General features: G+C 47.2%; 1 protein-coding gene across 1 annotated transcript in view; it reads right to left on the reverse strand.

Annotated features, from left to right (window-relative positions):
* The window catches only part of LOC120910656 (oocyte zinc finger protein XlCOF22-like), a 54,215-nt gene that overhangs the window by 29,944 nt on the left and 9,237 nt on the right, over positions 1-15,034 (reverse strand). Inside the window, exons 3-4 of the mRNA XM_040322410.1 lie at positions 10,002-10,134; positions 1,956-2,059 (exon numbers count right to left, since the gene is read on the reverse strand). Coding sequence (XP_040178344.1) covers positions 1,956-2,059; positions 10,002-10,134 — 237 coding nt within the window. The remainder of the gene's footprint in view (positions 1-1,955; positions 2,060-10,001; positions 10,135-15,034) is intronic.

Genomic DNA, 15,034 nt, shown 5'->3' on the forward strand with positions numbered 1-15,034 from the left:
CCCTGGACCGCAGACTGACCCAGTGGACAATTCTGGAATGACAGGGGTCCCGAAATTTGAACAAATCCTGAATGGTAGCAAAGTAACTCTCCCACTCCAGATTAACTTTAGCGTAGTGCCCATGTTGAAAGCAAGGGGGCGCTGCACTAATATAAGGGGATCCTTTTCCTATTGGTCACCAATGTAAGGGACCACTACACTGACCACTGATATAAGGGGATCCTTTTCCTATTGGTCACCAATGTAAGGGACCACTACACTGACCACTGATATAAATGGGTTCTTCTACCATTGGTCATCAATGTAAGGGACAACTACTGAGTGTCTCTGCCCACTCCCTCCTATGTACTAGGGTGACCACATTTCCAAACTGCTATTCAGGGATCCCCCCCCCCCCCCCAAAAAAAAAATTAGCTTGTGATATACCAAATCACAGCACAGCCGGTGCGGCGGGTGCGCACTCTACCCAGAAGCACTGATCACGCCCTGAAAAAGGCTGCCGCATCACCACTTCACTTACTTGCAGTACTTGTCCTGGCCGGCCAAGACCCCTGGAGGCCTTTTTTGGGGGCATCAGATCGGCCTGGGGGGGTGGCTGTGTCAGTTTCATTCTGGGACACTGTATTGTCCTGGGATGAAGGTGCCCGGGACAGACCCTGCAAAATGCGAGACTGTCCAGGGCAATCCGGCACACCTGGTCAGCCTACTATGTACTTGTATATAGATGACCATACACTATGCAATCTTATTGCACAATCTCTGTACAATTTTCTTTAGAATTACCAGAACTATGGAATAGGAGGGCCCACCTGACCAATCCATTCAATTTGTATCCAATCAGACAGGCCCTTGTACTACATAACTGATGGGAGATCTAAATGAGATTGTACAGGAAGTGGGTGGAAGGTGGTATTGTATTGAGGGAGGTGTGGTCCAGAGTGGTGAACACGCCTTATCCCGCCCACTTCTGTGATGTAACAAAGAAGTGAAGGCTTCTGGGAGATGACCTAATAGGAAGTGAATGCTGATACAAACTACAGGAAGTGATGGAATCTGAAAATCCATTTCAAGATGTAAGTAACGTGGAAGTAAAGTGTAATTCTCCCCGAAAAGGTGAACTTTTAAGAGAAGGGGTGAGCCGATCGTTCAATTCAAACTTTGGCTGTGTGTTCTGACCACTAGACTCTGTACCCTGGGCTGTATATGATATACTCCTGACCACTGCACGCTGTACCCTGGGCTGTATATGACAGGGTTTGACAAATTTGCTTGGAATCTAGAAGCCAGCTAAAAAAGTTAGGAGCTAGAAACGCGCCCCGTACCGCCGAGCTTGCGCGCAGAAGCGAACACATACGTGAGTAGCGCCCGCCTATTTAAACAGTGTTCAAACCACACGTGAGGTATCACCGCGATTGGTAGAGCGAGAGCAATAATTCTAGCACTAGACCTCCCCTGTAACTTAAAACATGCAGGGGAAGCTCCATTAGCATTGCTGGTTGTCTTGTCTGTCATACCAACAGCCACCACAAGATGGCGCCAGATCACAGAAGGAAGCATAGGCCTGCAGAAGGCCGCAAAGGCGCGGCCTCAATTACCGGCGTGGCCCAGTGCGATCGCAAGGTGGGGGTGCACGGAGACACAGGATGGGGTATCCTGTGTCTCCGTGAGCCCCCCACCTCGCGATCGCGTCGGGCTGCGCCGGCCGGTAATTGAGGCCGCGGCTTTGCGCACTTCTGCAGGCCTATGCTTCCTTCCCTAGGTCGCTAATTCTAGTTGCAATTGCGACCTAGTGCCCGTATTTCGTCAAACCCTGGTATATGATATACTCCATACCACTGCACTTTGTATCCCAGGCTGTATATAATATACTCCTGACCTCTGCACCCTGGACTGTATATAATATACTCCTGACCTCTGCACTCTGTACCCTGGACTGTATATGATATGTTTCTGACCTCTGCATCATTTATGCCATATTGCAGAACAGTTGCTGGTTGCTCAGTGGTCAGGATGTTATTGAAGATCTTCCTGAAGGTCGGCTGTGCGTAGAAAAGCATATCTAATGGAAGAATTCCATTTTTACCAATGATTGTGCTGAGGTTTATGTGTGTCTCCATGACTTTGCATTGTGACTCAGTCATTAACGTCTATTTTGTGGGTACAAGACCTGTGGAATATGTACTCTTGCGCACGATGAGTAGGTTCACATTTTAAACCCATCCCACTGCGATTTTACCACACCCCCAATTCACCGCCTATTTATTTTCCTCGAGGTACGCAGGACTGAACCCCCCCCTCAGGAAAAAAAAAAATACTTTGGCCCTGTACAGTACTGCCTGGAGCACATTGGTGGATCCCTTCCTTAGATCTGACAGTAAAGCTGTGAGTGAGGCCAGAAATCTGCTTCATGATTGGACACGATATGGATCCTCCCTCATCTCATTCCTGGTGATGGAAATCTATGAAATTACCAATCCGGTATCAAAGTATCGGCAAACCTGAGGATTAGATATTTTACAGGTATGGCCAATGGTGAAAATTACGAGAAACCTTCCACAACCTACATACAATGGTGTAATCATTTGTCAAATTCCTCGTACACACAACCGTTTTTTCCGTCTGAATAAACTCTGACGGGTTATTCCGACGGAATTCCGCTCAAGCTGTCTTGCATACACACGAAATTCCGACCTTTAAAAATGCAGTGAAGTACAACACTACGCAGTGGTCTCAGCTCCCTTCCAGACAGACTCTGAGGATTGGCTGAGGCTCCATAAATATTCAAGGCAGCTCGTCCTAACCTTCACCCACTAATTCTAGAAGATTCTCCAACCTTCTAGACCAGGGGGAGGCACCAGAGAGCTATCAGGTTGAGTCACCCAGCCCTGACCTCTAGTAAACCCTGACCCAGCTTCCATAGCTCAGGCTTAGCCTTGAGCTAAACTAATAGGTAGATTCAAGTACATCTGCCTAAACTTGCGGCGGGGTAGCTTAGCCTGTTTAGGCTACGCCGCCGTAAATTAGCTAGGCTAGTACATGATTCTCAATATATTTGCCTGCTAATATACGGCGGCGTAGCCTAAAGCGGGCGGGCGTAAGGGCGCCAAATTCAAATGTGTTGGAGGGGGGCGTGTTTGATGGTAATGAAGCTTGACCTCACGTTTTTTAAGTTTTTTTTTAACTGCGCATGCGCCGGGCACCTACATTTCCCAGTGTGCATTGTGGCTACGTACGCCGCACAGGCCTATTGATTTTGACGTGGACGTAAACGACATAAATCCTGATTCGTGGACGACTTACGCAAACGACGTAAAAAATTTGAATCTCGCGGCGGGAACGGCGGCCATACTTTAACATTGTTATTCCACCTAATAGGTGGAATAACTTTAGGCCTGCTAATGCCTTACGGAAACGGTGTAAATCGACTGCGGCGGCCGGGCGTACGTTCGTGAATCGGCGTATCCCCTCATTTACATATTCTACGCCGACCGCAATGGAAGCGCCACCTAGCGGCCATCCAAAATATTGCAATCTAAGATAGGACGGCGCAAGCCGTCGTATCTTAGATATGTTTAAGCGTATCTCTGTTTGAGCATACGCTTAAACATAGGTCGGCGTAGATTCTGAGTTAGGTCGGCTTATCTACTGATAAGCCGGCCTAACTCTACCTGAATCTACCTATACGTTTTTACCTACTCTAATGCCTCGTACACACGTCGGAAAAACCCTGGATGTTTTTTCCGACTGAATTCCGCTCAAGCTTGTCTTGCAGACACACGGTCACAGAAAAGTTCTCTGAACTTTCAACCGTCAAGAACGCGGTGACATACAACACTACGACGAGCCAAGAAAATTAAGTTCAATGCTTCCAAGCATGCGTCAAATTGTTTCCGAGCATGCGTGTTTTTTTTTCTCTGTCGGAATTCCATACAGACGAACGGAATTTCCCATTGAAATTTTTTCCGTCGGAAAAAAAGAGAACATGTTCACTTTCTAAGTCCGTCAGAATTTCCGACGGAAAAAGTCCGATGGGGCATACACACGGTCGGAATGTCCGATGAAAAATTCCGTCTGACTTTTTCCATAGGAAATTCCGACCGTGTGTATGTGGCAAAAGAGACCAGCAGTGCCCTTCTGGAACATGCTGGTGAAGAACAAATGCACTCTCAGACATCATGGGGAGGTTTGTAAACGCTATACAGCCACTAGATGACTTTCCTAGACTCCTCACCATGTTGCCTGGCTTTCGATATCCCACCTGCTGGCCCAGTATTGGCATGGTGGGTGCTGTTAGGTAGAGGAGAGAGAGACCAGAGAACATCCACTCGCTGATCATCCCTAGCTAGAATGAAGTGTATTGGGTCACTTGCGGGTTTAGTTCCATCATTCCTGGCCACTGTGGATGGAGAAGCTGTGAATGGAGCCCAGTCTGCTCTTCATTATCTTCAGTGAAGGGCAGGAGAGACGCGAGGGACCTAATAGACTCTCATTAAAGAGAACCTGTCACAACAAAATGCTAACATATGGGGGGTTATTAGTCCATTATTTTTGATGGCCACTTTTTAAGTGGTGGGGTTAGTTAACGTGTTTTGTCCTGGAAGACGACTTGAGAAAATAGACCTCTTGCAAGAGAATAATGGACCTCTAAGTCTCCATACCACAAAATGTCCTCAGCCAATGAGAGGTGATGACTCCATTTTTTATTTTAAAAGGCCTAGAGGGCCGCCTTTTAAGTGGTGGGTTAGCGTGTTTCGTCCTGAAAGGCGACCTGAGAAAACAGACCTCTTGCAAAAGAACAATAGACCTCTAATGCCCCGTACACACGTTCGGAATTTCCGATGGAAAAAGTCAGTCAGACTCTTTCCATCTGAAATTCCGAACGTGTGTATGCCCCATCGGAAATTCCTGTCGGATTTTAGATAGGGAACATGTTCTCTTTTACTACTATGGAATTCTGTCGGAATTCCGATGTGATTTTTCTCGGACACAGGTCCGACCGTGTATACGGGGCTTTAGTCTCCACACCACAAAATGTACTCAGCCAATGAGAGGGAATGACTCAATTTTTATTTTAAAAAGCTTAGAGGACCGCCTTTTAAGTGGTGGGGTTAACGTGTTTCGTCCTGGAAGACGACTTGAGAAAACAGACCTCCAAGTCTCCATACCAAAAAATGTACTCAGCCAATGAGAGGTAATGACTCAATTTTTATTTTTCTCCTGCTATCAATGGCCAACACGGTACAGCACTTCATCCATGTCTTTGGTGATCTCTGATCTCCTTATGAAGTGTTTCTTACATGATGAAGATCAGCCATGGAGTATATCTGAGGTGTATATCAGGGTGTGCTTCTTCCCCACATGTCCAGCAACATTCATATACAAGACATTTCCCGCACTCACTAATACACCTCGAGGGTTGTGTGGGACCCCTGATGTACAGGAAGACAGGACTTCAGTGAGGAACATTTCCCTCACTCAGGACAGGAATACGGCTTCTCACCCGTGTGTGATCTCTGATGTATGGAAAGATGGTACTTATATGAAAAACATTTCCCGCACTCAGAACAGGAAAAAGGCTTCTCCCCCGTGTGAGATCTCTGATGTGTGGAAAGACTGGACTTAAATGAAAAAAATTTACCGCACTCAGCACAGGCATACGGCTTCTCCCCCCTGTGAGATCTCTGATGTCTGGAAAGATAGGAATTTCTGGAAAAACGCTTCCCGCACTCAGGACAGAAATATGGCTTCTCTCCCGTGTGACATCTCTGATGTAGGGCAAGTTGTGATTTTTCTAGAAAACATTTCCCGCACTCAGAACAAGAATACGGCTTTTCCCCAATGTGAGCCCTCTGATGCGAGACAAGGGTTGATTTTTGTACGAAACATTTCCCGCATTCAGAACAGGAATACGGTTTCTCACCTGTGTGAGATCTCCGATGTATAAAAAGATAACACTTCTGTGCAAAACATTTCCCGCACTCAGAACAGGAATACGGTTTCTCACCTGTGTGATATCTCTGGTGTATAAAAAGATAGGACTTCTGTGCAAAACATTTCCCGCACTCAGAACAGGAATACGGCCTCTCCCCCGTGTGAGACATTTGATGTGTGACAAGAAATGATTTTTGTAAAAAACATTTCCCGCACTCAGAACAAGAAAATGGCTTTTCTTCTTCTGTGTGAGATCTCAGATGATTGGAAAGATTGGCTTTCCTTAAAAAACATTTCCCGCACTGAGGACAAGAAAATGGCTTTTCTTCTTCTGTGTGAGATTTTTTTTCTGTGTGAGATCTCAGATGATTGGAAAGATTGGCTTTCCTTAAAAAATGTTTCCCGCACTCAGGACAGGAATGCTGCTCCTTAACTGTGTGAGATCTTTTATGCTCATCAAGATTGAATTTAAAATTGAAACACTTCCCGCACTCGGTACAGGAAAACCTCTTATCTGTTGGAAGAACAGCACCGTCCCGCACAGTCTGAGGTTCCTCAGGATAAGAGGAATACGATGGTCGGGCACAGTCCCGCACAGTCTGAGGTTCCTCAGGATAAGACGAATATGATGGTCCGGCACCGTCCCGGACAGTCTGAGGTTCCTCAGGATAAGAGGAATACGATGGTCCGGCACCGTCCCGCACAGTCTGAGGTTCCTCAGGATAAGAGGAATACGATGGTCCGGCACCGTCCCGCACAGCCTGAGGTTCCTCAGGATAAGAGGAATACGATGGTCCGGCACCGTCCCGCACAGTCTGAGGTTCCTGAGGATAAGAGAAATACGATGGTCCGGCACCGTCCCGCACAGTCTGAGGTTCCTCGGGATAAGAGGAATACGATGGTCCGGCACCATCCCGCACAGTCTGAGGTTCCTCAGGATAAGAGGAATACGATGGTCCGGCACCGTCCCGCACAGTCTGAGGTTCCTCAGGATAAGAGGAATACAATGGTCCGGCACCGTCCCGCACAGTCTGAGGTTCCTCAGGATAAGAGGAATACGATGGTCTGGCACCGTCCCTCACAGTCTGAGGTTCCTCAGGATAAGAGGAATACGATGGTCCGGCACCGTCCCGCACAGTCTGAAGTTCCTCAGGATAAGAGGAATACGATGGTCCGGCACCGTCCCGCACAGTCTGAGGTTCCTCAGGATAAGAGGAATACGATGGTCCATCTACACTGTGTGGTGTCGGATGGACATTTGAGGTAGTCAGGTTTTCTCCTGGACTATACTGTGTGATGTCCTCATCTTCTACTTTACAGTCTGGAGACAAAGTGAGACAATCCTCTGAGGTTTTCCTCATCTCCCGTCCATCTACTAAAATAGAAATACAAAGATTATTACTAGACATGAGCTGATTGGTTCCCCTAAACCAGGACTCCGCCCACATCAGGCAGCTTTGTCTCTGAGGATCTTACAATTCCCCCCTCAAGGTAACTAGTAAATGGGTCCTCTGACCTCCTACCAGATCATTTCTTTATTCATGGACCTTAGTCAGAGAGTGAGGAAACAACGAGAACTGTCTTTTATAGGAGTGACAGTGATGAGGGGATTATAGGACGAGTGTCCCCACCCCCTCTATCACTCATTGCCATCTTCCCAACACGAGAAGTCCTGCACTTCCTTATTTAGTCCATGATTTAGTCATGAATAACAGCGGGGCTGAGCCCCACCAGAGGTCAGAGAGTGAGGATGGGGGGAGAACAACCAAGATGAAGACTGGACTGATCCTGAAGACCATATATAGTTTTGAGGAAGTCCAATCAGGATGCAACACATCAGATGGACATAGTTTGAGGACTGTTCACAAGTGTGTATGTGTTTTCTTCACTTTTTTTTTGTGTTTGTGTGAAACAGTTTGTGCATTGTGTAGATACAATGGCCCGGATTCACAAAGCACTTGCGCTGACGTATCTCCAGATACGCCGCGTAAGTGCAAATATGCGCCGTCGTATCTATGCCCCGGACTCAGAAACTAAGATACGCCTGAAAATAGGCTTCTTCCGCCTGACGTAACTTGCCTACGCCGGCGTAGAGTGGGCGCATATTTACGCTGGACGTATTTGGCGCTCCCATTGATTTTCTATTCACATATGCAAATGAGGGAGATACGCCGATTCACGAACGTACGTCCGTCCGGCGCAGTGCGCGTAAAGTCATACGGTCCGGCGTAAAGTTATGCCCCATAAAGGAGGTGAAACTCGGCAGCATCCATGCAAAGGGCTGCACCAGGGAACACAAGCCGACGTATTTTACGTAGGACGTGAATATGACTAGGCGTAGGTTACGATCACGACGTAGGCAGTGATCCGACGTATCTTAGGGAGTAGTTCTGACGTGATTGTGAGCATGAGCCGTTCGATATACGTATCTGCCTGGCGCTCGGCCCATCATTTGCATGGGGTCAGGAGTATGTATGAATGGATTTAGTGTTAATGACCCACCTGTGCTGATCTCTGTAGGAGTGTCCTCCTCTATAAATGTCCCCGTTATTCCATCCTCCTCCATAGACTGCTGATCATCCCTCACATACGTCTCTTCTTCTTCTGATTTCACCTCAAATTCTATATCGATTGGATCTCCACTCTAAACCAAGAGAATGAGAGAGAAGATCATCTGTAAGATATAAACTTACATACAAAATCCACACATCGGGCCGGATTCAGAAAGAAGATACGATGGAGTATCTCCATAAACGCCGTCGTATCGCTGAGTCCAGCCGGTCGTATCTATGCGCCTGATTCATAGAATCGGGTTCCGCATAGATATCCCTAAGATCCGACAGGTGTAAGTGACTTACACCGTCGGATCTTAGGCTGCAATTCCTGGCCGGCCGCTAGGTGGCGCTTCCGTATCTTTTACGCGTTGAATATGCTAATGAGCATTTACGCCGATTCAGAAACGAACGATCGCCCGGCGCATTTTTTTTTTACGTCGTTTGCGTTCGGCTTTTTCCGGCAGAAAGTTACCCCTGCTATAGGAGGGGTAAGTGCGACGTATCCTATGTTAAGTATGGCCGTCGTTCCCGCACCGAGCTTTGAATTTTTTACGTCGTTTGCGTAAGTCGTTCGCGAATACGGCCGGACGTAATTTACGTTAACGTCGAAACCAATGACGCCCTTGCGACGTCATTTGGAGCAATGCACGCTGGGAAAATTTGCGGACGGCCGCATGCGCTGTTCGATCGGCGCGGGGACGCGCCTGATTTCAATTCTACAAGCCCCCTAGCCGCGAAATTTGAATTCCGCCGGGGGATTTACGATACGCCGCCGCAACTTTAGAGGCAAGTGCTTTCTGAATAAAACACTTGCCTCAAAAACTTGCGGCGGCATAACGTAAATCAGATAGGTTACGCGGATCTAAAGATCCGCTGACCTATCTGAATCTGGCCCATCATCTCCACCAGTCCATGTTCTAGATGTTCCGCCCCACCGACCTTGTAACAGTGGGGGATGGTGTGACCTTCCTGTGTGGAATCCCGGGAATACAGAGGACAGGGACATCTCTCTGGTGGGTTCCTGGTATTAGGTGGCTCCATCATATCCTTGTGTCCTCCTGAAAACTCCTCCATCACTCCATACTCCTCATCCTCCTCTTTATACTCTTCTTTAACATCAATATTATCATCCCCGAGGTTTCCACTCTGAATATATAATAAAACATTCATTGTAATAAACATGTTTGTGTATAAATCATAACCACCAATAATTGTTCCTCATCTACCTGATGATGGTGGGGGATGGTGTGTTCTTCCTCCATCACCCCATCCTCATCATCCTCCTCTTTTATCTCTTCTTTAACCTCAACTTTAGGATCTCTCAGGTCTCCACTCTGAATATAGAATAAAAATGACATCAATGGTAACAATGCAGATAATGTACAGATCCTAATGATACTATCAGTGATTGTTCCTCATCTACCTGATGATGGTGGGGGATGGTGTGACCTTCCTGTGTGGAATCCCGGGAATACAGAGGACGGGGACATCTCTCTGGTGGGTTTCTGGTATTACGTGGCTCCATCATGAAAACCTTATACAGATCCGCGTCTCCTTCAAAAAACTCCTTCATCGCACTCTTATACTGCTCATCCATCTTTTTAGACTCTTCTTGAGCATCAACTGTAGGATCTCTCAGGTCTCCACTCTGAATAGAGAATAAAAATGACATCAGTGGTAAACTTCTAGAAAACAAAAACTGGCATAAAAAAGTGACTGAGACACACTTAAAGCTGACCATCACTCGATACCAACATCTGATAGCAGGCGCCTATCATGATGGTACAATTTCAAAATCAACATGGGAATTCCTTAACACCGAAAGCCCACATACACCAACCTTGTATGCCTTACCCAAGGTACATAAAAATGCCTCTCACCCCCCAGGCAGACCTATTGTGTCAGGCAATGGCTCACTCACAGAACATGCTGGTCAACTAGTAGATGACTATTTGAGACCACACGTTCAAAACCTGGTATCCTATCTACAGGATACCAGTGACCTCCTAAGAGCTCTTGACGGCCTCAATGTCCTGGAGGGGTCATGGCTGGTCTCATTGGACGTGGAGGCTCTTTACAATTCGATCCCCCATTGTCTAGGGGTGAAGGTTGTTGAGGGTTTCATCTCGGAGGGCTCTGATGTCCCCTCTGAGTACAACCATTTCATTTTGAGTTTACTTGATTTTGTACTGTCCAACAATATCTTCCTGTATGGCGGCTCCCACTACCTCCAGGTGCAGGCAGTGCTGTATTATAGCCTAGGCCGACAAGGCCCAGGCCTAGGGCGGCACTTTGTGGGGGGCGGCAAAAAAGCCTGTCCCCCTGTCCTCATCCCATCCTGTCCCTCTGTCCTCATCCCACCCTGTCCCTCTGTCCTCATCCCACCCTGTCCCTCTGTCCTCATCCCACCCTGTCCCCCTGTCCTCATCCCACCCTGTCCCCCTGTCCTCATCCCATCATGTCCCCCTGTCCTCATCCCACCCTGTCCCCCTGTCCTCATCCCATCCTGTCCCCCTGTCCTCATCCCATCCTGTCCCCCTGTCCTCATCCCATCCTGTCCCCCTGTCCTCATCCCATCCTGTCCCCCTGTCCTCATCCCATCCTGTCCCCCTGTCCTCATCCCATCCTGTCCCCCTGTCCTCATCCCATCCTGTCCCCCTGTCCTCATCCCACCCTGTCCCCCTGTCCTCATCCCATCCTGTCCCCCTGTCCTCATCCCACCCTGTCCCCCTGTCCTCATCCCATCCTGTCCCCCTGTCCTCATCCCATCCTGTCACCCTGTCCTCATCCCACCCTGTCCTCCTGTCCTCATCCCATCCTGTCCCCCTGTCCTCATCCCATCCTGTCCTCATCCCATCCTGTCCCCCTGTCCTCATCCCATCCTGTCCCCCTGTCCTCATCCCACCCTGTCCCCCTGTCCTCATCCCACCGTGTCCCTCTGTCCTCATCCCACCGTGTCCCTCTGTCCTCATCCCACCCTGTCCCTCTGTCATCATCCCACCCTGTCCCTCTGTCATCATCCCACCCTGTCCCTCTGTCCTCATCCCACCCTGTCCCCCTCCCACCCTGTCCCCCTGAATGAAAAAAAAAAAAACGTATATATATATATATATATATATATATATAGCGCAGCACATGCAAATTTAATCGCCTCTGGGCGCCTCCTCCGCGTTCCTCTGTCCTCATCCCATGAAAATGACAGGGCGGGTCTTAAAAAGGAAGGGGTGTAGTCTTGACAGGAAGGGGTGCGTCATATATAAAGTAGGGGGTGTGCGAGTTCCGTCCGGCCTAGGGCAGCACAAAACCTAAATACACCCCTGGGTGCAGGGCGTGGCAATGGGGACCAAATGTGCCCCCACATACGCCAACCTGTACCTGGGGGGGTGGGAGCAGACTCTTTTCCATCGGGAGGATATGCAGGCCTATATGGAGAAGGTTCATCGACGATATCTTCTTCATCTGGACCGGACCATATTTGGATCTTCTGAAATTCATTGATAGTTTGAAAACCAATAATTACAATTTACATTTCACTTTTGAAACCAGCCGAACTTATCTCAACTTTCTTGACATTAAAATTAACGTTGACGAAAATGTCAATGTGGGCACTTCATTATTTCGTAAGTCAATTGCTGGCAATTCGCTACTGCATGCTGAAAGCTCTCACCCAGCGCCACTAATTTCCAGCATACCATATGGCCAGTATCTACGGCTACGCCGAAATTGTAGCGATGACCTCACTTTTGAAGCGGAGGCCAAAGCTCTAAAATCCAGATCTTTAAACAGAGGATACAGCAACACTTGTTTGAAAAAGGCCTATGTGCAAGCGAAGAAGCACGAGCGCAAAATCGCTCCTCTATGACACCAGAGTCAAAAAGGAGAGCCCGGGCATCAGGTTGATTACCCGTTACTCGGGGCATCAACAGAAATTGCGAGGGGTCCTTCAGAAATATTGGCATCTTTTCGCTAGGTGATGAAACAGTTGCCAAACATCTCAAATCTTTCCCTGAGATTACATTCAGGAGATCCCAATCACTACGAGATAAATTAGTTCACAGTCATCACTGTTCCAGGGCTGTATCCACAAAAGGATTGGAGGGCACTCACCCTTGTTATAACTGTCCTTTTTGTGGATACATTCACTTCGCAGCCTCTATTCTGCCGCCGAGCGGGCGTATCCACAAACCTTCATTCTCTGTCACCTGTCAATCCGTTGAATGTGGATCATTCTACATAGGGAAAACAAAGCGTCCCTTCTTTCACAGGATTAGGGACCATGTTAACCACTTGCCCACCGCCCCATGTCTAAAAGACGTCCTGTTTTTAAAGATGTACATCTCGGTAACGGCAGCAGCTGCTGCCACAACCGAGGTATGCATCTTTAGTGCCAACGGTCCTGTAAACGATAACGGCGGTCTCCGCGGCGGATTCGCCGCGAGATCGCCGTTATCTGTGGCGGGAGAGGGGCCTCCTGCCGCTCTCCCGTGCCCTCCGCCGCTTACCGGAGCCGTCGGCAGCGATCGGGACCGTTCGGCTGGTGACTGGGGACGAGACTGAAGGAAAAATCTCCTTCGCCCGTCCCCATAGCTCTGCTGGGCGGAAGTGATGTCAAAACGTCAGTCCCGCCCAGCCTCTTAAAGCAAAAAAAATTTTTCTGTCATTTAAAAAAATGACAGTTTAATTTTTTTTTCTTTTTTTGCATTTAAGCCTAAATATGAGATCTGAGGTCTTTTTGACCCCCAGATCTCATATATAAGAGGACCTGTCATGCTTTTTTCTATTACAAGGGATGTTTACATTCCTTGTAATAGGAATAAAAGTGATTATTTTTTTTATTTTTTTTATTTCAGTGTAAAAAATTATAAAAATAAATAAGAAAACAAAAAAACATTTTTTAAAAACGCCCCGTCCGGACGAGCTCGCGCGAAGAAGCGAACGCATATGCGAGTAGCGCCCGCATATGAAAACGGTGTTCAAACCACACATGTGAGCTATCGCCCCGATCGTTAGAGCGAGAGCAATAATTCTAGCCCTAGACCTACTCTGTAGCTCAAAAAATGCAACCTGTACAATTTTTTAAACGTCGCCTATCGAGATTTTTAAGGGTAAAAGTTTGACGCCATGCCACGAGCGGGCGCAATTTTAAAGCGTGACATGTTGGGTATCATTTTACTCGGCGTAACATTATCTTTCACAATATATAAAAAAATTGGGCCAAATTAATTGTTGTCTTATTTTTTAATTAAAAAAAGTGATTTTTTTCCAAAAAAAGTGCGCTTGTAAGACCGCTGCGCAAAAACGGTGTGACAAAAAGTATTGCGATGACCGCCATTTTATTCTCTAGGGTGTTAGAAAAAATATATATAATTTTTGGGGGTTTTAAGTAATTTTCTAGCAAAAAAAATGTTTTAGTCTTGTAAATGCCGAATCTGAAAAACACCCAAGGTCTGGAAGTGGTTAAGATGTGTCTATCAGTTAGACTCCCCTTATTTCCAAGATTCTTTTTTAATATTGATTTATTTTTGGCTTTTTTATTTATTATGGTTTAGGGCCTGAATATCAAATCTCCCGTGAAGGCATCTCTCCAGGCTCTTTTCCAATCACGATTGTTACTTATCCTGATTGATTCATATGAGACGCCACTGTGTTTTTAAACTATATATGTTGAGGTAAGTGGCTTTGCGCTTCCCCTCTGCCAATTTATCTTTGATTTAGGAATTGTTACATTGTTTATATCCATTCTCCATTTAATTATTACTAGGGTTGTCCCGATACCACTTTTTTAGGACCGAGTACAAGTACCGATACTTTTTTTCATGTACTCGCCGATACCGAATACCGATACTTTTTTTTAAATGCAGCCACATGTCCCCAAATTCAGCCATGTCCCTTAATTCAGCCATGTCCCTTAATTCAGCCATGTCCCTTAATTCAGCCATGTCCCTTAATTCAGCCATGTACCTTAATTCAGCCATGTCCCTAAATTCAGCCATGTCCCTAAATTCAGCCATGTCCCTAAATTCAGCCATGTCCCTTAATTCAGCCATGTCCCTTAATTCAGCCATGTCCCTAAATTCAGCCATGACCCTAATGCAGCCTTGTGTCCCCTAAGGGGGAGGGGCTATACATGACGGCGCGGCGGGGGAACACACAGCTATTCAAATGCAAATGACAGCTGTTGTGTTCCCCCAGCGCATAGTAACTAGATGTCGGCAGCGGCGGAGGGAGGGGGGGGGGGATTGACTTGGCTTTGTCTAAGGCGGCAGCGGCAGCAGCTCTCCTCTCCCCCATACGAGGACTGCTCTGCTCCGCTCTCCGCCCCCTCTCCACCCGCACTCCACCCCCTCTCCACCCACACTTGAAAAAAAAAAAAGTATTCTACCAGGCATCGGGAGTATTTGCGCGAGTACAAGTACTAGCGCAAATACTCGGTATCGGTACCGATACTAGTATCGGTATAACCCTACTTATCAAAAGTTAAACAATATGCTGGTACATATCAATTTGTGTATTTGTATTTATTAATACCATTGTGTTGACCACCTGTC

This window comes from Rana temporaria, chromosome 8, assembly GCF_905171775.1.
Source record: "Rana temporaria chromosome 8, aRanTem1.1, whole genome shotgun sequence".
NCBI lineage: Eukaryota > Metazoa > Chordata > Amphibia > Anura > Ranidae > Rana > Rana temporaria.